Source organism: Schistocerca serialis, chromosome 2, assembly GCF_023864345.2.
Source record: "Schistocerca serialis cubense isolate TAMUIC-IGC-003099 chromosome 2, iqSchSeri2.2, whole genome shotgun sequence".
NCBI classification, from domain to species: Eukaryota; Metazoa; Arthropoda; class Insecta; order Orthoptera; family Acrididae; genus Schistocerca; species Schistocerca serialis.
In genome coordinates this window covers 906,991,601-907,015,607 of record NC_064639.1, presented here as the reverse complement: position 1 = coordinate 907,015,607, position 24,007 = coordinate 906,991,601, and the positions used below count along the sequence as shown (strand labels likewise).

The 24,007-nt window shown below is 39.3% G+C and overlaps 1 protein-coding gene across 7 annotated transcripts in view; it reads right to left on the bottom strand.

Annotated features, from left to right (window-relative positions):
- Window positions 1–16,238, bottom strand: part of LOC126458259 (poly [ADP-ribose] polymerase tankyrase-1-like) — a 99,784-nt gene extending 83,546 nt beyond the window's left edge. For 5 of the 7 annotated variants that reach the window (XM_050095181.1, XM_050095182.1, XM_050095178.1 and 2 more), the window contains exons 1-2: window positions 13,389–13,587; window positions 3,294–3,881 (exon numbers count right to left, since the gene is read on the bottom strand). In XM_050095181.1, coding sequence (XP_049951138.1) covers window positions 3,294–3,862 — 569 coding nt within the window. In that variant the 5' untranslated portion in view covers window positions 3,863–3,881; window positions 13,389–13,587. Of the gene's footprint in view, window positions 1–3,293; window positions 3,882–13,388; window positions 13,588–15,913; window positions 16,022–16,133 lie in introns of those variants that run through there. The other 2 variants (XM_050095179.1, XM_050095180.1) reach the window with 2 other exon arrangements.
- Between the last annotated feature and the right edge of the window lie 7,769 nt (window positions 16,239–24,007).

The window sequence follows — 24,007 nt, the reverse complement described above, 5'->3', positions numbered from 1 at the left end:
ACTCATGTGAATAACTTCACACTTCTTTATTCAGGGTCAACTGCCACTTTTTGCACCATACAGATATCTGATCTAAAACATTTTGCACTTTGTTTTGGTCATTTCATGGTTTTATAAGACGGTAAATGCCAGCATCATCTGCAAACAATCTATGAGGCCTATTTAAATTGTCTCCTATGTCATTAATATACCGGGTGATCAAAGAGTCAGTATAAATTTGAAAACTGAATAAATCACGGAATAATGCAGATAGAGAGGCACAAATTGGCACAAATGCTTGGAATGACATGGGTCTTTATTAGAACCAAAAAAATACAAATGTTCAAAAAATGTCCGACAGATGGTGCTTCATCTGATCAGAATAGCAATATTTAGCATAACAAAGTAAGACAAAGCAAAGATGATGTTCTTTACAGGAAATGCTCGATATGTCCACCATCATTCCTCAACAATAGCTGTAGTCAAGGAATAATGTTGTGAACAGCACTGTAAAGCATGTCTGGAGTTACGGTGAGGCATTGGCGTCAGTTGTCGTCTTTGAGCATCCCCAGAGATGTCGGTCGATCACGATACACTTGCTACTTCAGGTAACTCCAAAGCCAATAATTGCACAGACTGAGCTCTGGGGACCTGGGAGGTCAAGCAAGACGAAAGTGGCTGCAGAGCACACAATCACCAAACGACGCGCGCAAGAGGTCTTTCAAGCGTCTAGCAATATAGGGTGTAGCGCCATGCTGCACAAACATTGTACGTTCCAGCAGGTGTTTATCAGCCAGGCTGGGGATGATGCAATTCTGTAACATATCGGCGTACCTCTCACCCGTCACGGTAGCAGTTTTGCTGTCCAGCGCCATCTGTCGGACATTTTTGTGAACTTTATTTATTTATTTATTTATTGTTCTAATAAAACCCCATGTCATTCCAAGCATGTATGTCAATTTTTACCTCTCTATCTACAGTATTCCATGGTTTATTAAGTTTTCAAATTTATACTGACTTTTTGATCACCTGGTACATCAACCCCCTCACCCCCTACATATTGTTCACACAGAGATCATGAGGATAAGATTAAAATAATTACTGCATGCACAGAGGAATTCAAACAATCATTCTTCCCATGCTCCATATGTGAATGGAATGGGAAGAAACTCTAATAACTGGTAAAATGGGGCAAACCCTCTGCCATGCACCTCATGGTGATTTAGAGTGTAGACAAGCATAGGCAAACAGAGCATGTCTCAGACATAGGGCTTAATTTGAGGGAGAACCTCCTTAGGATATAAATTTGGAGCACAGCATTGTACGGAAGTGAATTCTGGACTACGGGTAAACCAAAATAGAAGAGAATTGAAGCCTCTGAGATGTAGTGCTACAGAAGAATGTTGAAAAATCAGATGGACTGATAAGATAAACAACGAGTAGGTTCTCTACAGAATCAGTGAGGAAGGGAGTATCTCGTAAACACTGGCTAAAAGGACAGACACAATAATAGGTTGTGTGTTAAAACATAAGGTAGTAGTTGCCTGGTTCTAGAAAGAATTCTGGATTACACACACTGTAAGGGAAGACATAGATTGTAATACAGGCAACAAATAATGGAGTATGTTAGGTGCAAGTGCTACTCTGAGGTGAAGAGTTTGGCCAGGAGAGCAACTCCCACAGGCTGCATCAAACCCATCAGCAGATTGATGACTCCTCGCCTCTTGCTCCAACACATGACTGATTAACTTCCACAAAAAAATCCGATAAGTATTGTCATGCCACAATAATAAATGTGAACCGTCCCTCAAAGAGAGAGAAGAACGGTTACAAATGTGGTAAGTGGCCTACCAAAAAATCAGGCACAAAATGATTCTTTAGGCTGCCCTTGTTCATTTTTATGGTGCTTTTGAAACACTCATTCATCTGCAATTGAAAACTAGTAAAAAGTACTTTCATTGTTTGGGCATAAATGAGACGATATGTCCTTTTTCATCCTATACTACCACTATAGTGCTTGTACACACATGCCCCTGATGCACAGATGCACTCCTGAACACGCCACATCATATCGACTGTACGGGCTTACCATATGTACAGGACTGGCCCAGATGATCCTGCTTTTTAGAGATGTCCAGGGTTGCAAAAATGCCTGGAGTTTGAGAATTTGGTGACTGGCAAGGATTTTTTTAAATTTTAGAGCTACATTTTCTACATTGTGTTTTTAAACACTTTGTTATGGTCAACCTTGCAGCCAGTGCTGATGTTGATAGGGAGGCATGGCTAAGCAGTTCTGCCACTACTTTCACTTACTATTTGTTTCTGAGTGTGAAGTAACTCGTCTACACATTTTTGATCATTTTCTCTCTATTCATATTTACCAATGGGTAAAATGAAGTGTATGTCTAATGTTAACCTGCAACAGGAAAACAAATTTTTTAAATTGTGTAATGATAGTAACAATGAATGTATTTACTGCACACTATGTACTGGAGAATTTTCTGTTGCACGTAAAGGAAGGGGTTATTTTAAAGAGCACATGAAAACTGCTAAGCATAGGATTGTTACTAACTCTACTATCCCATCAAACATAAGAGATTTTTTAAAGCCAAAGATGTTAATTGTGACTTGAAGTGTGCTACTAAAGAGGCAAAATTTGCAAGCCACACTGCTGGACACAAACTCAGTTTCAAAACATCAGAGTGTACGTCTCAACTGGTTAAAATGTTATGTAACCCACAATTTTCATCTGCTAGAACCAAAACTGAGGCAATTATTGTCAACATCACCATTTATATCTGATAACATATTCTGTTCTTTGGAAAATATTAATTATGCAACATTAATGATGGATAGCTCAAACTGAAGTACAGTAAAACTTGTTCCTACTGTTATAAAAAATTTCAGTCTGGAAGAGGAAGTTCAAGTTAAACTTTTACACTTTGATGAAGTGTCACAAAAAACTGCTAAAATTTTGATTGTGTTTCTTTTGCAGCGTGTGAAAAAATATATACTTGAAGAAAAATATGATTTGTTATACTGCTGATAAAACTAAAAGCAATTTTGGCCACAGACAAGAAAGGAGGTATGAAATTGTGTTCAGTGAAGTTCAAAGTGATTAAGAAAGTCTGATTTCAGGAACTGGTTGTTCAGTCCACATTGTACATACATTATTTCTGAAGCAAGTCATATCTAATGAAAAATACAACTGAATAAGTAAAGCTGAATGTTTCAGTAAGCAGTAAGACTTGTAAGTAATTTCAAAAATATGTCCTGTGTTAGACCCAAAAAATATGGTAAGCCTACGAATGTACCTCTTTTCTGACGGTTTGGCCACCATGAGTCGGCAGATCTGTGCGACCGTTCGTGGGTGCTTGAGGATCGCATCCTCCCAACCATTCGTGCCCAACACTTCATTGTGTGTCCGTATGAAGTTGATGGTGACCTCCTTCAGTTTAGTACATGAGTGTTTCACAGCAAGTACTGCCATTTCTGAAGCATTGGTCACAGTGATCCCTTTGGCCAACATGGCTTCACACACTTGTTTCAGCAGTGGGATGCCGTACTCATCCGCTGCCACTAGAAGCGGTGCTGCATAAGTACACAGGTCTGGCACCTGGTCTGTGTACATGAAACAGAGTAACTGCTTCATGACTTCGTCCTTCATGTCAGAGATCTGTACAGCGAAGCTGCCGCTCTCTTTTGCGATGTCCCTTAGCTTGGCTCTAAACACTGGACTGCGGGCTGTTAGGATGGCCCTGTGCGCCAACAGCTGTGACCCAGACACCTCCAGTGTGACGTCAGCAGCCTCCTTCGACTCCAGCAGCGCTCCCAGGTCTCCAGATAGACCACCTCTGCCTTCCAATGGTAATATCGCAGCCATCACCGTCGCTGGGATCTTACTGTAACATGTCCAAGTATCAATTAAGTGACATGAGCTGTTGCACCACATGTAAATAATATTATTTCAGACTTAATGAACAAGTTAAATTGTAATTTTATCTTTTTTATAAGTAGGCAGAATGACTGGGCAATACTTTCAACTCTTACCTTGACGAGCCAAAATTTCAGTATTGCCAATAGATGCATATAAAGTAGAGAAAGATGTCCTGGGTTTCGACACCATTAGTGGAGATAGGTTGCAAAAGGCTAGGAAGAAATGGCTGGTCAGTTATAAAAACCTGCTTCGAGGATGAGGGGAGGTTAAGTATAACGTGAGAGTATGCTACTTTGGTAAAAACTGTACCTTCCCCAGCCTAGAGAGAGAAGCAGGTACAAATTAAGAGAGGAATGAATAGGAATTAAGGAATAGGAGAAATCTGGAAAGGGAGGGAGAGGGAGTGGAAAAAAGTGACTGAGAAAATAATTGATTAAATGTACAATGACAAGCCCAAGAAACTGGTAGACCTGCCTAATATTGTGTAGGGCTCAAGCGAGCATGCAGAAGTGCCACAACTTAACGTGGAGTGGACTTGACTAATGTCTGAAGTAGTGCTGGAGGGAACTGACACCATGAGTCCTGCAGGGCCATCTATAAGTCCATACAAGGAGATCTTTTCTGAACAGCATGTTGCAAGGCACCCCAGATATGCTCATGTCTGGGGAGTTTGGAGGCCAGCGGAAGTGTTTAAGCTCAGAAGAGTGTTCCTGTAGCCACTTTGTAGCAATTCTGGATGTGTGGGGTGTCTCATTGTCCTGCTGGAATTGCCCAAGTCCGTTGGAATGCACAATGAACAAGAATGGACGCAGGTGAGCAGACAGGGTGCTTACGTATGTATCACCTGTCACAGTCATACCTAGACATATCAGGGGTCCCATATCACTCCAACTGCATACACCCCTCACTATTACACAGCCTCCACCAGCTTGAACAGTCCCCTGCTGACATACAAGGTCCATGGATTCATGAGGTTGTATCTGTAACTGTACATGTCTATCCGCTCAATACAATTTGAAAAAGAGACTCATCTGACCAGGCAACATGTTTCCAGTCATCAACAGCCCAATGTCAGTGTTGATGGGCCCAGGCAAGAAGTAAAGCTTCATGTTTTACAGTCATCAAGGATACACAAGTCGGCCTTCGGCTCTGAAAGCCCATATCAATGATGTTTTGTTGAATAGTTCACATGCTGACATTTGTTGACGGCCCAGCATTGAAATCTGCAGCAAATTGAAGAGGGATTACACTTCTGTCACATTGAACGATTCTCTTTAGTCATCATTGGTCCCGTTCTTGCATGATCTTTTTCCGGCTGCAGCGATGTCGAAGAGTTGATATTTTATGGGATTTCTGATATTCACGGTACACTTGTGAAATGTTTGTACAGGAAAACCCCCACTTCACTGCTGCCTTGGAGAAGCTGTGTCCCACGGCTTGTGTGCCAACTATGACACCATATTCAAACTCACTTAAATCTTGATAACCTGCCATTGTAGCTGCAGTAACCGATCTAACAACTGCCCCAGCCACTTGTTGTCTTATATAGGCCTGCCTGCTTACATATCTCTGTCTTTGAATATACATGGCTATATCTTTTCTTTGCTGATTCAGTGTATAAAGACATACTATAAAGTAATAAAATGAGGATGTATGCTCAGGAGAGTGACAGGACGTGACAAAATGTTGGAGAGCAAGTTACCATCTTCAGAGTTCAGGAAACTCAGGAAGGGCCCTTGAGACCTGTTGACACACCTTGCTTTGGTAGTACTTCTCCATTTATGTACTCAATTATATTCTCAGCAACTTACTTTTCTATATTCATGTCCCACCATCCCCCTCTCTGTCCCTCTTGCTTTGGTCTATCCTGTCTACTTTTCTGCTTTCCTTCCAGTCCATAAGCGATCATTCATTTAATGTATCACTTCTCTTCATCTTAATTCATCTTTACTTCTCACTGTATCCTCCTGTCATTCCTGTACTGCAGGAAGCACAGACTCATCAAAGTACTATCTTACGTCTTCTACCTTCTCTGATGACTTCCCCTTCACCGTTTCTACTCTACTCCACATTACAAGTAGGCCCCACTCCTCTTGGGGTCTGAATTAAAAGCCCCTCCTTTATAACCTTTCCTGTATTTCCTTAAGGAAGGTACTACAAATTTTGAAAGCTAGGACAGTTTTTTCCTTAGTTTTTATTTTAGTGTAACAGCAACACTGGAATTTCATCTCCTGAAGATAAGAATGGTCCTTACAGTTTGCCTCTTTGTAATTTTACAATTTTCTGAAGTCAATTTAAGTTTTAATAAACTTTTTTTTATTGAAAAGCTGTGAGTACTGGAATTGTATATCACCATAATTTTTAACTAAAAATCTAATTTCTACAATTACCTTAGCGAGTGTCATATCTCGAAAGTGCTGATTGTTTCTGAGTGAGGCAAAAATGTGTTAGTCGCAGTAGAGACAGCAAGATATTGATCAACCACGGGATTGTCTGGGTCTTGTTAAGAGAGTTAAAATATTACTATTTTCCAGTGCAACAATTTTCCTGTTTCAAAAGTTATCATTTAATATATTACACGTAACAAAAAAAATTCTAAAACAATTTAAGAAGAGACTCAGATGACAGTTTGTTCAAAGGAAGTACACTGGAAAGATTTCCAGCACCAAACAAGACTGCAGTTTTACTATCACATCATGTGCTAATGCATCTATTGAAATAGATGTAACACAGAAGCTAATTTGATTTGAAATGCTTCTGAGTGGGTCAAGTTTATTCCTTGAATACACTTGACTTTAATATTCATGTGAATTTAGTACTGAAATATCCTCTGGAACAGAGATCTTTTGCACTTGACCTTCAATTAGAAGGAATAGAATCTCTTTGTGCTCTGTCTGCCCTGCACCTTGTGGACCTGTACAGCAATGAATTCACATGACACACTGAAAGAAAACATATTTATTCACCAGTATGTGTGCAATTTATACAGCGCAATCTGTTTTGATAGGTCAAGATTGTGAACGTGGGAGATATAGGCTGAGGATTACAGAGAAGTACGCACAGAGTGTGTAAAATCAGCAACAACAATTTTGAATAATACTGAAGATAATGAAAACAATGGGGGTTTGGATCAAAAGTGTTAACACAAGTAGACATGGCTGATAGGTGAAGGCACACAATGCGTGACCATGTTTAACTAAAGGTACAGCTGGAGTCCAAGACAATGCATCACAAACTCCCACAGTTTTTTTGCAACTTCACTACTGCAATGCTGCCAAGCAGCTTGCATGTATAAACACACAACGAAATGACTGAGTATTGTGTACATGGAATGTAGAAGCACATTCAAAATGCAAATAAGATCACCTTTCGGAGAGTCCTGCCACATTATACATTATAAATAAGAAAAGGCCTCTTATACTGAGGGATCAAATAAAATGTTTTTCCTTTTTTAGGCAGTATAGTATCGAAGAGAGGGAGATATGGAAACCCACTCTTTCTCTTCTGAGTGGGTCATTTGTACTGACAGATTTGTATAAGAATTCAAAATCAGCAAAGGTGTAAGACAAGTTCTCTGTCACCACTTCATCGATAATGGAAAGAGGGAACTGAACTGTTATTAGGTCACCTTCCATTAGGAAAGTGGGCGCACTCAGCGACTGTTATGTGATTTCTACATTATAGAGTGCAGCAATCAGTCTTTTTTTTTTTTATTTTTATTTTATTTTATTTATTTTTTTTTTTTTTTCGCTGGTTTTATTACGCAAATCCAGATTCCGGCTAGTGCCTAGCCATTATCAATGGACTATTTTCTAATCTTGATGCACGTTAGTTCCCTGTTGTTCGGGCGTCAGTCACAGTTCTTTGAATAATACTGTATGCCGACAGTGAACAGGAATTGTAATGTAGTAGCAAATTAGGAAATGCACATAAATAAGAAAAAAGAGTCGTAGGTGGACATGCCAGAGGATTAAATGTAACAGCTGGGAAAGAGAATCTCCAAGTGATATGTGCATTTAGAAACCGGGTAAGCAGAATGGATAAACATGACAGGTATGTGCAACACAAAAACGCAAGGACTAGGACAAAAAGTCTTTTATAAATAGCAGCTAATGTCCAAGAATGTAAAAATCACACCCAGCTTGAATGCATTAAAATGAAGCCTGAAATCCAGAATGAAACTTGAGAAACAAACTATAAATGGTGTAAACTGTAAAGCATCAGAAAGTACATGGCAAGCATGCGGATGTACTCCACAATCAGTTCCTTTTGAAATTCAACACATCAGACCACAATTTATCAATCTATTTCTTGAGTTAAAGGATTTTCGATAATACAATAGCGACTCGGCTAATCTGAATCATGTATGTATTACATTATCCTCAGATCTATTATATGTTCAACATTAGCAAGGTGTTGGATATTAATTTATTACATTTTCCTGTTCATGTTGAAAAAGTCAGCATCCTGTATAGTGAGTGATAAATATGGAAGTACAAGCATTACAAATAAAATTTCTCAGTTGATATCCTGCTGCACTTCCATTACTATATGCTAGCTGCTTTGAATGCTAATTCACTGCAGCTGTCCAAAGGGCACATATTTTGGTCTATTGGGTTGAGAGAGAGAGAGAGAGAGAGAGAGAGGAGAGAGAGAGAGAGAGAGAGAGAGAGAGTAAAAGATGCCATAAATAACCATAGTGTGTTTCTTGCTCACGTTGAATTACTTATTCGTTCTCGATTCATAATTTCAAAAGACTGAACAATTCATTTCCATTAATAATCACAATTGGCAAAGTTTTGAATGTGACATTAAAGTTGTGGGTAATTTTTTTCTATTGTCAAGATTGGTAAGTAAACAGGCTATGTAATTTTATAATTATCAAAATGTTTGAAACGTAACTTCTCAAACGAATCTGCAATATCTGGGAGTACAAATGAAAATCATGTTATATCTACTTAGACTTCAACATACAATGTCACTCCATAAACATAGAGAACTGTGCTCACAATTTCTTTTGGTTTCTTTCTCTAATTTTATGTCAGTGCACCTCTTCTTTAATGATGTTTCAGTGACAAATTTGGGTAAGTTTGATTTCACACAAGACTGTTTTCAATTCATGTAATTAACTGACACTTCACATATTTGGTCTCAGACAACATTTAGTGTATTTTGATATTCATACAAAATCACAATCTTTACAACTTGCTTTTTAAGTTTGTTTTCTGAAGAAGGGTGTAATATTAGGTGAATCTGAGACTGTTTTTCAAGAGATTTGTTGTCACAAAACCAAATTTTTGTGGGCCTAATCAACAGTGCAAACCATATGAATATACTTTGAAGTGTGGCACCATTTATTATGTAAAGATGTTGCAATGCTTCACTTGTGTGTATCATTGGTAGATTTTCATTCACACTTTTGGTTTACAATATGTTGTTTCATTCTTGAGAATGGTCGATTAGCTTGCATTTCTTACAAGTCTTACAAAGGTCTGGTGAAGATGATGATCCGCAGAAGGTTTAGTAGTGGAGATGGAGAGTATAATAACTGTGATAATACCATTCTGCTTTCACCACTGATGTCCGACAGACTAAACTGTAGCACACATGTAGATGTAGCTCAAGGTCTAAGTTAGGTTAGAATGTGGTTGACTGGCAGTGAGATGGTGAAGCTAACGAATATGTTACAACAGTTTTTTTTTCTCTTTTTTTCCTTTTATGTGCCATGATCCATAACTACATTTATGTTGCTGATAACTTATTTTCTGACATAGTCCAATATTTCAAAGGTTTTAATATATTCAAAGGCATTAATAACAAGAAAATACATACCACAATGTCTCTAGTTCCATGGAGATCCTGTTAGTTTGTCGGCACCTATTTTGCTAGTATTTTCATGTTGATAGTGGCACCATCCATTGAGCTTTTCGATTTCTTGAGGTTTGTATCTTTTCAGTTAATGACACTGCTGTATCGACATGGTATTGCGATGTTAACAAATCCCACTGAGCGAGCACTGATTGACTCATATGGGGAAATGGCATCTGCTTCTGAATCACAATTGTTTTGCTGGCATGTTGGCAGAGCACTACAGCCTCGATTAAGGTGTAACTGATGTCTCAGCAGCAACATGCATTTTTTATTTCAGAAAACAAGTGATTTAAGTTTGAAACTATTTTCATAGTTCCGCATAAATTTTGTGTCCCAGTCTGCAAGTACTTTCCCTGTCCTGAATAATGGTACTATCAACAAGCCATTCTTCCTACTGTACTTAAAGTGTTCATTAAAGAAGCAATTACTGAAGACTCGCTTGCTTGTTTATTGGTTCTGAACTGAACTTTATATTAATATGGTTACACTGCATTACAACTTTGCTGTTATGAAATCTTTCTGTGTTGTTCAAAATATAGAGCCATGAATCAGAGTTTCAATTATGTGTGTTAATCGGTCAATATACTGACTAATGTTCCCTGCAGGAGTGCTACAGGGATTTATTATAATGTCTTGTATAATTATTCTGTAACGGCTATTTTGTGTGTGATTATTGTGTTTTATTGTGTGATGCATAACAGTGATAACTCAGGCCACATCCAGAATCAGGCAAACTGAAACTGTGTGCTCGAGTGGAGCTCAAATGCGGAACATTGCCTTATCCAGGCAATACTGTTAATAAGTGAATATCCAGATAAGATTCACCCTCACAGTTTCAACTCCCTCTTACTTTCATTCTTTAAATGTGTAAATTATTGCTGGAAGTTAAGATTTAATGCGTTGCTGCTCTGTAGTATAATAAGATTCCGGTACACACATAGTGACAATAGTTCTTGATATTTCTGTATTAGAGGAGTTTAGTGTAATAACAACAATCAGAATCCATCGTGCAAACTGCAGAAGAAAGCCATATTTGGCAAAAGTGTCAGACTAGTTTTACTTTGTACGTTAAATCCAAATAACAGCCGTTTCACTACAAACTGTTATTGTTGCAGTCAGTGTCAGATGTGTAAAGCACTCACCTGCTTGCAGATACACATACAAGCCATAGCTGTTTCATTAGAGCAAGACATCATGGTGATATAGCTCAGGAGGAATGTTAAATAAGAGTTGTCATCTTTGACCAGTGATGTAATGTTAATGGCTGCTGTCGAGTCACCTTTTGGTGCATATATTTCACAGTTTTGTTGTTAGCTGGCAAAAGCAACGAATATGACAGCATAAAAAATTGAATGTTTTTCTAATGAGATAAGCTACATATAAGTGTCTTACCACAACCATATTTCTTAATATCACATTCATGTACTTACTGAAGCAGCAGGGTTACTTGACTTTTGGTAGACTAGTTACAGTTGGACCACAAAGGATCATAGCTGTCAGGTACAGACACCAGTAACAGCGAGGAGTGGTGGAATTAATATCTTAAGGGCAAACACCACAAAAATTTACATAGAACCACCAATATTTCATTGGTATATGCAGTCTGCTGAAAATAAAGTACAACAACTTGAATTGGAATTAGTGTCCGAGCAGCGCAGTTGTATGCATTATAGGACACTCGTGTAGAAACTGAAATACAGCATTTAATGATCATACACTCTTGTCAATAGTCAAGTATATGATCTCAACACTAGACATAAGAGTGATTCTTTTACAACAAAAAGAAATTTTTCATACTTTAAACAGCCCATTATGAAAAGAGCAATATACCTGAAAGAACTTCAAGATTCAAAATTTGAAATTAAGCTGAAGAAGGCTATTGCCTTGATGACCTGTAATTTAAGTATTGTTACTAGTTTTATATTTGATACCCTGAATGTTTTGATTGTGGGCACTCTGTGACTTTTTATCTTTATTATATTAAGATTCGACTTATCTCATCATTACCAGGACTAACTGTAATGGTTGAACTTCATTCTTTGCAATATTAAAGAACAAATGAAAAGAAATTTCATTAGGGCCTACTATAATAGCAGGTGTACTTATGTCAGAAATGGGATATATATAAGCAAGATCTGGTCGCAATTAGTGTAGATAAATCTTTTGAAATATCAGCCATTAAACAGAAAAAAACTTGGCATCCACATTTGAGCATGTATTTTCTTGTTATTAATGCTTTTGAATGTTTGAAAACCTTGGGAATATTGGATTAGGTGGGGAAATAAGTTATCAGGAACATAAATGCAGTTAAGGATCATGGCACATAAAAGGAAAAAAAAGACCTGTTGTAACATTTGTTGGCTTCACCATCTCATCACTGTGTCAATCACATGCAACCTAACTTAGACCTCAAGCTACATCTAGGCCTACATGTGTGCTACAGTTTAGTCTGCCGCACATCAGTGGTCAAAGCAGTGGTCTAGAACTTAACAAAACAAAAACTACTGTCCCCTTCTGCGGATCATTACCTTCACCAGACATTTGTAAGTTTTGTAAGAAACACGAGCTTACCCACCACTGTCAAGAATGAGACATACTGTAAACCAAAAGTGTGAATGACATTTACCAATGATACGCCCAATGGAAGCATTGCAACACCATTGCTCTATGAATGTTCTGTTCACCTTGTGGCAATGTGAACACATTTTTAACATATCAACAAGTTCTGGACATAGTCTCAGCTCCCAAAATTAACATAATTTTATGTGGCGATGTGAACGTGAACACAAGTGTTAAAATCAAATTAGTACTTACTTACTGAACATTACAAATACTTTTTCCATGTCAAAACTGGTAAACACTACTATGAGTGTAACCTAAGGCTCAGCTTCAGTCTTAGACCATATACTTCGAGATTTCAACACCCATTAAAAAATTACAAGTCAGTAGGCCTACATGAGGTGCCAATCTTAATTCTGAAGGCAAGCATGGACAGCATACACACTCTATTAACACACGTAATTAGGAGTATTTTTAGTATTTTTCTAGGGTATCTGAAACATATTTGGGTTGCGCCTCTACTAAAGAAAGGTACTGAAAGCTAAAGGCCAGTTTCCTTGTTCTCAACATTCTCAAAAATCGTGGAATCGGCTGTGAAAGACTGACTAATGGCTTGTCTGAAAAAAATTCCACGTTCTTAACACAAGGTTGGCTTCCAAGAGAGCAGAAGCAGAAGTGTAATATCTGCCATATCTGGCACAGTTGACGACTTGAAGCTCTTGACACAGAAAATTGTGTCACAGGCATACTTCTAGAGCTGATGAATGTTTTTAACACTGATGATCATACAACATCACTAAACAAACTAAAAGCACCAGAAAGAAACAGCCGATGAGTGATCGCATTCACACTTTGAAAATAGGGTACAATAAAGTCAAATTTTTAGTGAAACAATTATCAGTCCCCAAACATGTAAACACAGGTGTGTTTCAGAGGAGTACACTTGCACCAGTTTTGTTCTTAATACATATCATTGACTCTTCAGACAATATAAAACATGTTGATGTAGTGAATGATAATTAGGCCTAATTCAAAAACCTACCTGAAGACTGGAAAATCGCTTGTCTTGTTCTCCCAACTCTTTCACTGCATATTATATACCGGTACGTAAACAATTGCTGCAAATATGTAATTCACAGTGGACCGGTACTCTTTTAATAACATAGGTCGGTGAATCATGTAACAGTATCAATATATTCTGCACTGTTTACACATACCATTCACACGCTACTCTTACAAAATAGGTGGGGTTCCAGTTCCTAACAAAGTTTCTCACATTTCATAACATACGAAAACAGTCGTTCACTTCTCAATAAAGTTTACTTATGGTACAACTTTTCTGTTACACGTGTAACTTTCACAAATACTGCGCAACATCTCCAGTTGTTTAGATTTCTTATACAGTCATTAGCAGTTCGACTAGCTACCAAATCGTTCACTTTCCACCTCGTAATTTGTCTATTTACATCTAAATATACTTCCATAGCTTGGCGTAGGCGGTTTCGCTTTGCTACGCACAATTAAAGGTCCTTGTACACAAACAACCTTGTTTGTCAAACGCGTGGATACGTCAAACAAGCCCGTACACGTACTTTAATAAAGTTAGTCAGTTTAACCTCACTTCGAAGCAGACGCTCTTCGTGTTCATATTTGGACAGTAGTGCGAATGGCAGCAAATGCACATAAATGCATTGACTTTGCTACCCTTTGATGAAGAAAAAGAAAGCAAGACGCTGGTCCAGGGAATGACTTAAAATGAGTAGATTAGATTAGATTAGATTAATACTAGTTCCATGGATCATGAATACGATATTTCGTAATGATGTGGAACGAGTGTGAGATTATCCACGAAAATCTGCTTAGGAAACATTAACCTCAGAACTTGATTACATCAACTTGGAATGGGCAATGGAAATTTAAAAAAAAAAAAAAACTTGTTACGGCCCCCGTAAAGAGGCAAAGGTGTCTGTCAAATTCCCTCTTTATTTAGTCACGGATATTTCAAACAAGTCCGTACACGTACCAACAAAGCTTGTCAATTTAACCTTACTTTTAATTAAAGCAGACGCTTTTGGCGTGTGCTGTACTTTGACACTAGTGGGAACGACTACAAATAAATGACATAAAAAATCCTAATATTTCTACCAAAATAATGTTGTTCGCAGATGACACTAGCATAATTATAAGTGATGATAAAAAATCATTAACTACCACAACTGATATAGTCCTGAAATATATTCAACTTTGGTTTAATGCTAATGAGTTAACACTTAATCTAAGTAAAACAAATTATATACAGTATGGCAAAGCAACTCAAGATATGGACCTCCAGTTAAAACTAATGGATAAGAAGATAGAGAGTGTACAATCCACAAAGTTTTTGGGAATGCACATTGATCAAAACTTAAGCTGGAAAGACCATCTCAAGTACTTATCCCAAAGGCTCAATTCGGCATGTTTTGCATTGAGGATATTATCTAGAGTATGCAGCACAGACTGTACTAGACTAGTGTATTTTGCTTACTTTCAGTCCATCGTGTCTTACGGCATAGTGTTCTGGGGTAAAACTAAATCAAGCTTAACAGATATCTTCAAATTTCAGAAAAGAGCTATACGAATCATAACACATAACTCTCCAAGAACTCATTGTAGGCCCCTTTTCAAAGAACTGCAAATACTCACAATACCATCACTGTATATTTTTAAAAGCATTCTGTGTACAAGAGCACATATGAAAAATCTACGTACAAATGAGGACTGCCATAATTATAATACTAGAACTTGTAAGAATTTGTATGTAGAAAGGGTAAGGACAACACAAACCCAAAAGCATGTAAGTTATTTTGGAATAAAAGTCTACAATGCTCTGCCAGTGTACATGAAGGCAATAATAGATGAAGTAAAATTTAAGACTGAGCTTAAAAATTACCTTTTAAGCAAAACTTTCTATGACGTAGATGAGTACTTTGATTGTGTGTAAATTTATTGCCAAAAATTTTAATTTATATGTCTAAATTTGTACTTTTAAAAAATGCTTTGAAAGTGATATTCCATTATTATGTCTGTAGTACTTGTACTAGTATGATAACTTTGTTGTGACAATTCCTACATCATGTAAATGATATACAGGAAGATAATAAAATGAAATGAAATGCAGATACACATTTCTAGCACTGCCTCTTTCACTGTAGTTAAACAAGAAAAAGAAACATGGGGCTGGTTCAGGAAATGCTTTAAAAGTGAGAGATCACTTTTGTAGAGTTACTTCGCTCTCATGTTGAAAACCGACACAACTATGCAAAAAATTATTCTCTTGTACTCCATCCTCTGACAGTTCATTAAAATATCAGAACCCACATTGTACGCAGAAGAACCGGAGAACTTCGATTCTTTTATTTCATTGCACGTCTGCTTGTTACGTCATGCGTAAAATATTGGTTTTGTTCATAACCTATTCCTCCGTAGACATATGGCTGGGAAATATGTGATATCCCTACCATTTTGATAACGATTAGCGCTATTTTGTTTTTATCCTTGACCGCCGTTTCCATATTTTCAGAAACTTACCATACTTATTGTGAGATAAATTGTGAAAAACAATTTTTCACTGTACTTATGCAGCGTAACATCGGCGCTAACAACGTTCTCCATCTTGTCAAATTTCCCGCAAGCACGTCAAACACCACCGTACACTGCCAAATACTTGGTTAAGTTTGACAAAATGTTTCATCGTTTACGGGGGCTTTAATGAGATATTATATTCTTTACCTTTTTTTGAAGAACTAACCTGTGCTACGTGTGTCCTTAACGACCCATAACGCAACTCGCTATCTTACAAACTGGGACTTCCCCTAACTCATTTCTACGCTTTTCCTGCTCGCATCTGGATGAACCTCCCGACACGTCTGACCAGTTGCCAGTTGTTCGCATAAGCGCAGAACTGCAATCGTATTAGAGCAGCGCCTGCTCACGGTTGTGGATACTTCGAGTATAGCTGTTGGCTGTTTGAGCAGCATGTAGCAATCACCCAAAAGCTGCCACGAAATTTTTTCTGGTGCTCTTGAGTTGCAAGGTTCGCGCATTCGCATAGCTGCGGAGTTGTAGTGACCCATGTTTGCTGTTTGTGGTGTTCCGTTTTCGAAGCTGTTGCAGGGGAGTGTCTCGCAACAGTACACACTTGGCTGTTTCGACGTCACGTGACTGTCCCTTTAGCAAACACTTGGTCGCAGTGACAGATTTCCATCAGTCCCGCCACTGACGGCACCTGTTGGAAATACTGAAGAATTCAGTTTTAGCATGAAATGCGTAACTTCCATCTCATGTTTTAGTTGTTCATATACAATAAATAAACAAAACAGGATAAAAGTTACGCAGGAGGTTCAAAAATGGCTCTGAGCACTATGGGACTTAACTTCTGAGGTCATCAGTCCCCTAGAACTTAGAACTACTTAAACCTAACAAACCTAAGGACATCACACACATCAATGCCCGAGGCAGGATTCGAACCTGCGATCGTAGCGGTCGCGCGGTTCCAGACTGTAGCGCCTAGAACCGCTCGGCCACCTCGGCCGGCCTACGCAGGAGGGCTTCATTGCAATTTACGTAGTTTTTGCCCTATCAAGACTTTTTTTTTCAGTGTTAACCTTGCCGGTTTAATTATTATAACGAAACGTGCAATCCTTTGCGACTGTGGTGAATTTATATTCCAAGTCTGACAATGGTAGTTTGTCAGACCAACACAATAACGGCCGGTTTACACTGGCCTTCATGCCACGGCACGGGTTGTCAATGCAATCCACGTGATCTCAACTCGCATGGCTGTTCTCAACCGCTGTTCCGCGGGAATCGTGATCTTCGCAAAATGATTTTCAACCATTTATATGCGCGAAGAGCACATACAAAACGTGGTAGCTTATATACCTGTATAGGTGACAAGTGTACACAGTATGAAATTCAATGAGTACTTTGTTAACTGCAATTTACTTCCCAACAAAAGAGCACAACACAGGCACGCTTTCGCAGCTAGATACAAAAGATAATCAAGCAAAAGATATACACACAACATAATGTTCGATTTTCGAGTACTGTTCCACATCCGACTGGCTGGCATCAACAAAAAGAACCGTCTGTGCACCGGGAATGGGATGGACCAACAAGACAGCCTTTGCTAAAGACAATGTCATGAACTTGAAAGCCTCCTCGACTGGACCCGTCCAGGGAACTTTCCTGACACCGGAAGTGTGTTTGACCTTTAGCAGGTCATTGATAGGTTCTATAAAATCTGCAAACTTCGGCAGGCGTCGCTGGTTATAATTGACCATACCTGTAAACCTGCGAAACTCTTCGAATGTGGTAGGAAAAGGCATCTGCAAAATGTCTGGGACCCTCTGAGGAATAGGAGAAATATCGTCATTTGATACAAGGTAACCCAAGTAAATACACACTTTCCCTTGTTCATTTTGACGCCATTTGCGTCACGATAGGAGAAAAACGCGTTCAAATAGGAACTATGGTCACTCATATTATCGGAAGAAACCACGTCACAAAAAATGAAATGAAAAAAATAATGAAATGCTGTAGAATCTCATCCATAAAACGCTGCCACGTCTGAGCAGCGTTACGAAGACCGAAAGGTATGACGTGGTGTTAAAATAGCCCAAAAGGCGTCGTGACTGCGGTTTTGTGCTTGTTTGTCTCTGCCACTGGAATTTGTGTAAAAGCCTTAGTGCACAGAGGCACCTTCTAAAGTGCCTGCGAAATGCAACACGTTCGGTATCGGGCACCGGCCTGGCGTAGTACGGAAGTTCAGTCCCCTATAGTCACTGCACAAACGCTAAGCCTTATCCTCTTTGAGAAGAACAATTCGTAAGGGGGCGGCACGCGCAATGTTAGAGCGAGACACTGTTCCGTCTGTTAGAATTGCTCTGAAAGCGACTTAGCCGCATTAACTTCATCGGAGGCAGTCGGCGTGGGCGGTAAGCGACAGGCTGTCCCGGCGTTGCCTGAATGTGATGGACGGTGGAATGAATGTTAACGCTGCCTCAGTGCCGATATCGGATCCGTAACCGCAGGGAATTTTTGAAGCAACTGCTGCGTAATGTCTTGGCCGGTTGGGCAGCGTCAGGGGGCGCCGTCATTAAGCCTCGTAATCCTGCCTGAGCCTCATTAAGAGACTTCTCCATCTCAACGATCCGCTGCTTGAATACATGAATACACCATTGGCTGTCAGCGCTCTTTCAGATTATTTTTCTTTGAGGAAAAGTTCACTGAGATGAGTAGTAATCTACTGCTGTAGCGAAGTGCATTGCTGTTGAAGTGGAGTCCGCTCCGTATAGTCAAGCGTAAGATGTAGCGTAGTCTTCTATCGTGACGCACATGTGTGTGCTCGGCAGCGAGGCGTGCACAGAATGGACACAAGTCGTCACGACGCGGGAGACGATGCAAATCTTGATGACTTCCAATCCTGCGGAATGGCATCTGGTGTCCTACGCGGAGGGGAGCGAAGACTACACAAGAAGCTGTCAGTAGATACGGAAAAAAATTTAAGATAATCGGCACCCAATATGAGGCCAGACACGTCGGGCACTAAGAACAGCCACGAATACGAGAAACCATCGTGAAGATTCAATGTCATATGCCTCCAGCAATATGTCTGAATTGAAGATTGACTTGCAGCGGTTAGTATAGGGATGGCGGAAAAAGTGTGGCTTATCGTTCACATCCCGCAGAGCAACACGTATCTCCGAACCTGTGTCAACCAAACATGCCATATCAGACGAATAATCATGAAGATTCAGATTTAACGGGAACTGTGGCACTGCGCATTTCAGGTAGGCGCTTACTTGTTGTAGAACAGACGCAGGCACCTATACACGTCCGTTGTTGTCGTTTGGGAACTCAACACTGTTGTGAACATCATCTAGCATTACGCCCGAATTTACACCATTCGAATTTACGTGGCGGCCGCTCATCGGTGCGCCATATGCTCCTTGGGCTGCCATCTGCCAGCTTGCCGTTGAGTCTTGTCGGTTCAGTGAGGATTCGCTCCATAGGTGGCTCTGGCGGTTGCTCGGACGAGTGCCCAGCGCGCGAAACTTGACTTCGCGTGCCTGATGTGCGCGGTTCAGGGCCGGGATCCATAACCTCATCAATAGTTGGCGCTTGAATTACCCGTTTCATCACATGCAAGTGCCACAACGTCTGCCTTTAACGCCAATTAATCCACAATTAGGTCAAGAAATGCGGACAAAATTCGTGAACAGCCAGCGGTAGGCGACGTAACCAAAATAAACTAATTGACTGTCCTGAAAGGAGTTCCGGATCCGTCAAAGCATGAAGTAGGCGGGAGAGGGTTTTACAGGTACTAAAATTACTGTCCATTTTTTTCCAAACGAGACTCTGGGGACACACAAGGAAACGCTGCAAAACAGCTTCTCTACCATCGCAAAAGAGCACGCGAGGCAGAATAACCCCCACTTGCTCAATAATGTTTAAGTCCAGCTTCGAAATGACAATGGCGAATTTTTCCGATTCTGAAGTTATGTTGTGCAGTTGAAAAATGGCTTCCACTTGCGCCCCGTAGGCCAAAAAGGCGGTACTCTTACCTTAGGCCGGTATTACACTATCAAATTTATTTGTCAAAGATTTGATCAAAGATGTGATCAAATATTCCGTCAAATATATTTGACAAAGATCTTTGACGTAGCGCTAGAAGGGGTATTACACTGTCATCAATTTTTTCGTCAAAGTTCAAGATGGCTGACAACAACTTGTTATTAACCGCAGCAGTTGCACGTACCGCAATTGCTTAGTGTGCACATGCGGAAAAGAAGTGGGGGAAGAAAAGGAACCATACATACGAGGTTGACAGTATTAAATTCCTAGGATTACAGCTTGATAATAAATTCAGTTGGGAGGAGCACACCACGGAACTGCAGGAACGCCTTAACAAATTTGTATTTGCAATTCGTGTGTTAGCAGACATAGGACACATAAAAATGAAAAAGCTTGCATACTTTGCCTACTTTCATTCCATAATGTCAAATGGTATAATATTTTGGGGTAAATCTTCAAGTCAAACAAAAGTTTTCAGAGTCCAAAAGCGTGTAATACGTATTATTTGTGGAGTAAATTCACGGACGTCCTGCAGAAACCTCTTCAAAGAACTCGGTATACTAACTACTGCCTCTCAGTATATTTACTCCTTAATGAAATTTGTCCTAAATAATATGTCTCTTTTTTCCAACAAACAACTCAGTCCATACATACAATACCAGGAACAAAAATGATTTGCACAAGTACTTTAGTTCAAAAAGGGGTATACTACTCAGGAACACCCATCTTCAATGATTTGCCAGCAAACATAAAAAAATTAGTTACAAATAAAGATCAGTTTAAGAGGAGCCTGAAAGACTTACTAGTGGCCAACTCCTCCTAATCCATTGACGAAATTTTTAATAGAAACAAATGATGTATTGTATTTATTCATACTATTAGTATTGTTATTTCAGCTTTAAAAAAAATTGACATATTCCACATCCACGAGGATCTCTTCAGCACTGATCTATGGAACGAAAAACTAATCTAATCTGGGTGAAGCCGTGGGTTTTACGACGACACGATAAAAGCATTCAACAAAACTTGTTACGTGAGCTTACAGTGGAAGACTCAAGTCGTACATCAATCAACGAAAAACTAATCTATCTGGGTGAAACCGTGGGTTTTACGACGACACGGTAAAAGCATTCGACAAAACTTGTTACGTGAGCTTACAGTGGAAGACAAGTCGTACATTACATCAATTATTTAAGAATGGATGAGCATGTATTTCTGTATGTGCTCAGTAAAGTGTATCCTCATATCACAAAGCTCAATATTCACTTAAGAACTGCTACATCTTCAGAAGACAGGCTCACTGTAACACTCCGATTCCTTGCTACAGGAGAGGGTTATGTTAGGTTAGGTCAGGTCTCCAATCTTCTTAATCTATTTTTGTATTCAGGGTGCCTCACGTTGTAAAGCACCTCATCAGCTTCATACATCTCTATTAATTTTGTAGTTGTCGGCACACACCAACTGTATGTACAGGCAATGTTCATAAAAACACTACAGACGACAGAAAGCTGCAGCGATGCTAGCGCTCCATGTGGTAACATGTCACATTGCAGTGAACAGAAGACAAGCGATTTCTTTGATCAAATCTACAGCGAGGTCCAAGATTTGATCAAATATTGGACGACATTTGACAAAGTTCCTATTACACAATCAAATATCTTTGACAAAGATTTTTGACAAAGATATTTCACAAAGAAATTTGATAGTATAATACTCGAGGTGTCGATGGAAGAGGCAGCATATAATTCAGGAACAGTACGAGACTATAGGGAAGAACCAGTTGCTGGCCGGTGTCGTCGTCATAATGTCTGAGCATAATTATGGCTCAGAATAAGAAGAAATTCCACAACAAATCACGTCAGAGGTCACCACTGTAGGTGACAGGTGTACACAGTAAGCTCTTTAATGAATCCTTCTTTACTTATCTCAGTTTACTTCCCAACAAAACTGCACAACACAGGCACACTTTCACAGCTAGATCGTAGTATAAAGAAGATACAAAGAATGATCTATCATTTCGAAAACATTTGTTACAACCGTTTTAACCATTTCTCCTAAAATGACCACGAGAGATTCTTTGCTTTTTCTAATCAAAAGCACATCGGCTACATACAAAGCAGAGAAAGCCAGATTTTTCCAACTATTCCAGTGAAAATACATTTATCTGCATCGCCCTCTTTGAAATCGAACTTGTTCAGAAATTTATAAAACGTTTTATTCCAACGACGACAAGCCTGTTTTAAACCGTACATTGACTTTTTACATACGCGTTAATTTTTGTTCTTATCCAACATCACTCCTTGCAGCACCGACATATAAATTTCCTCGTTGGTTTTTACACATAAAAACGCTAATTTTGCGCCGAATTGCAACATCTCAAAATCCTCGGCCGAAATCGCAAGCGAAGTTCGTTGTGAGTCTTATCTCACTACTGGCAAAATAATTTTGTTGCAGTCCAGTCCAAAGCGTTGCGTAAAGTCTCGAGCGACTAGTCAAGCTTTATATCTGGGTCTGTTTTCGGTTTTCGCTGCTTTGATTTTCTTGTTAAAGCGCAAACGCTGAGAGTTTCCATATTGGCACACATCACAAAAGCATGACGCCGCATCAGACAAGCTTGTTGTTGTTGTTGTGGTCTTCAGTCTTGAGACTGGTTTGATGCAGCTCTCCATGCTACTCTATCCTGTGCAAGCTTCTTCATCTCCCAGTACCTACTGCAACCTACATCCTTCTGAATCTGCTTAGTGTATTCATCTCTTGGTCTCCCTCTACGATTTTTACCCTCCACGCTGCCCTCCAATACTAAATTGGTGATCCCTTGATGCCTCAGAACATGTCCTACCAACCAATCCCTTCTTCTGGTCAAGCTGTGCCACAAAGTTCTCTTCTCCCCAATCCTATTCAATACTTCCTCATTAGTTATGTGATCTACCCATCTAATCTTCAGCATTCTTCTGTAGCACCACATTTCGAAAGCTTCTATTCTCTTCTTGTCCAAACTATTTATCGTCCATGTTTCACTTCCATACATGGCTACACTCCATACAAATACTTTTACACTCCATACAAATACTTTCAGAAATGACTTCCTGACACTTAAATCTATACTGGATGTTAACAAATTTCTCTTCTTCAGAAACGCTTTCCTTGCCATTGCCAGTCTACATTTTATATCCTCTCTACTTCGACCATCATCAGTTATTTTGCTCCCCAAATAGCAAAACTCTCTTTACTACTTTAAGTGTCTCATTTCCTAATCTAATTCCCTCAGCATCACCCGACTTAATTCGACTACATTCCATTATCCTCGTTTTGCTTTTGTTGATGTTCATCTTACATCCTCCTTTCAAGACGCTATCCATTCCATTCAATTGCTCTTCCAAGTCCTTTGCTGTCTCTGACAGAATTACAATGTCATCGGCGAACCTTAAAGTTTGTATTTCTTCTCCATGGATTTTGATAGCTACTCCGAATTTTTCTTTCGTTTCCTTCACTGCTTGCTCAATATACAGATTGAATAACATCGGGGAGAGGCTACAACCCTGTCTTACTCTCTTCCCAACAACTGCTTCCCTTTCATGTCCCTCGACTCTTATAACTGCCATCTGGTTTCTGTACAAATTGTAAATAGCCTTTCGCTCCCTGTATTTTACCCCTGCCACCCTTAGAATTTGAAAGAGAGTATTCCAGTCAACATCGTCAAAAGCTTTCTCTAAGTCTACAAATGCTAGAAACGTAGGTTTGCCTTTCCTTAATCTTTCTTCTAAGATAAGTCGTAAGGTCAGTATTGCCTCACGTGTTCCAGTATTTCTACGGAATCCAAACTGATCTTCCCCGAGGTCAGCTTCTACCAGTTTTTCCATTCGTCTGTAAAGAATTCGTGTTAGTATTTTGCAGCTGTGGCTTATTAAACTGATTGTTCGGTAATTTTCACATATGTCAACACCTGCTTTCTTTGGGATTGGGATTATTATATTCTTCTTGAAGTCTGAGGGTATTTCGCCTGTCTCATACATCTTGCTCACTAGATGGTAGAGTTTTGTCAGGACT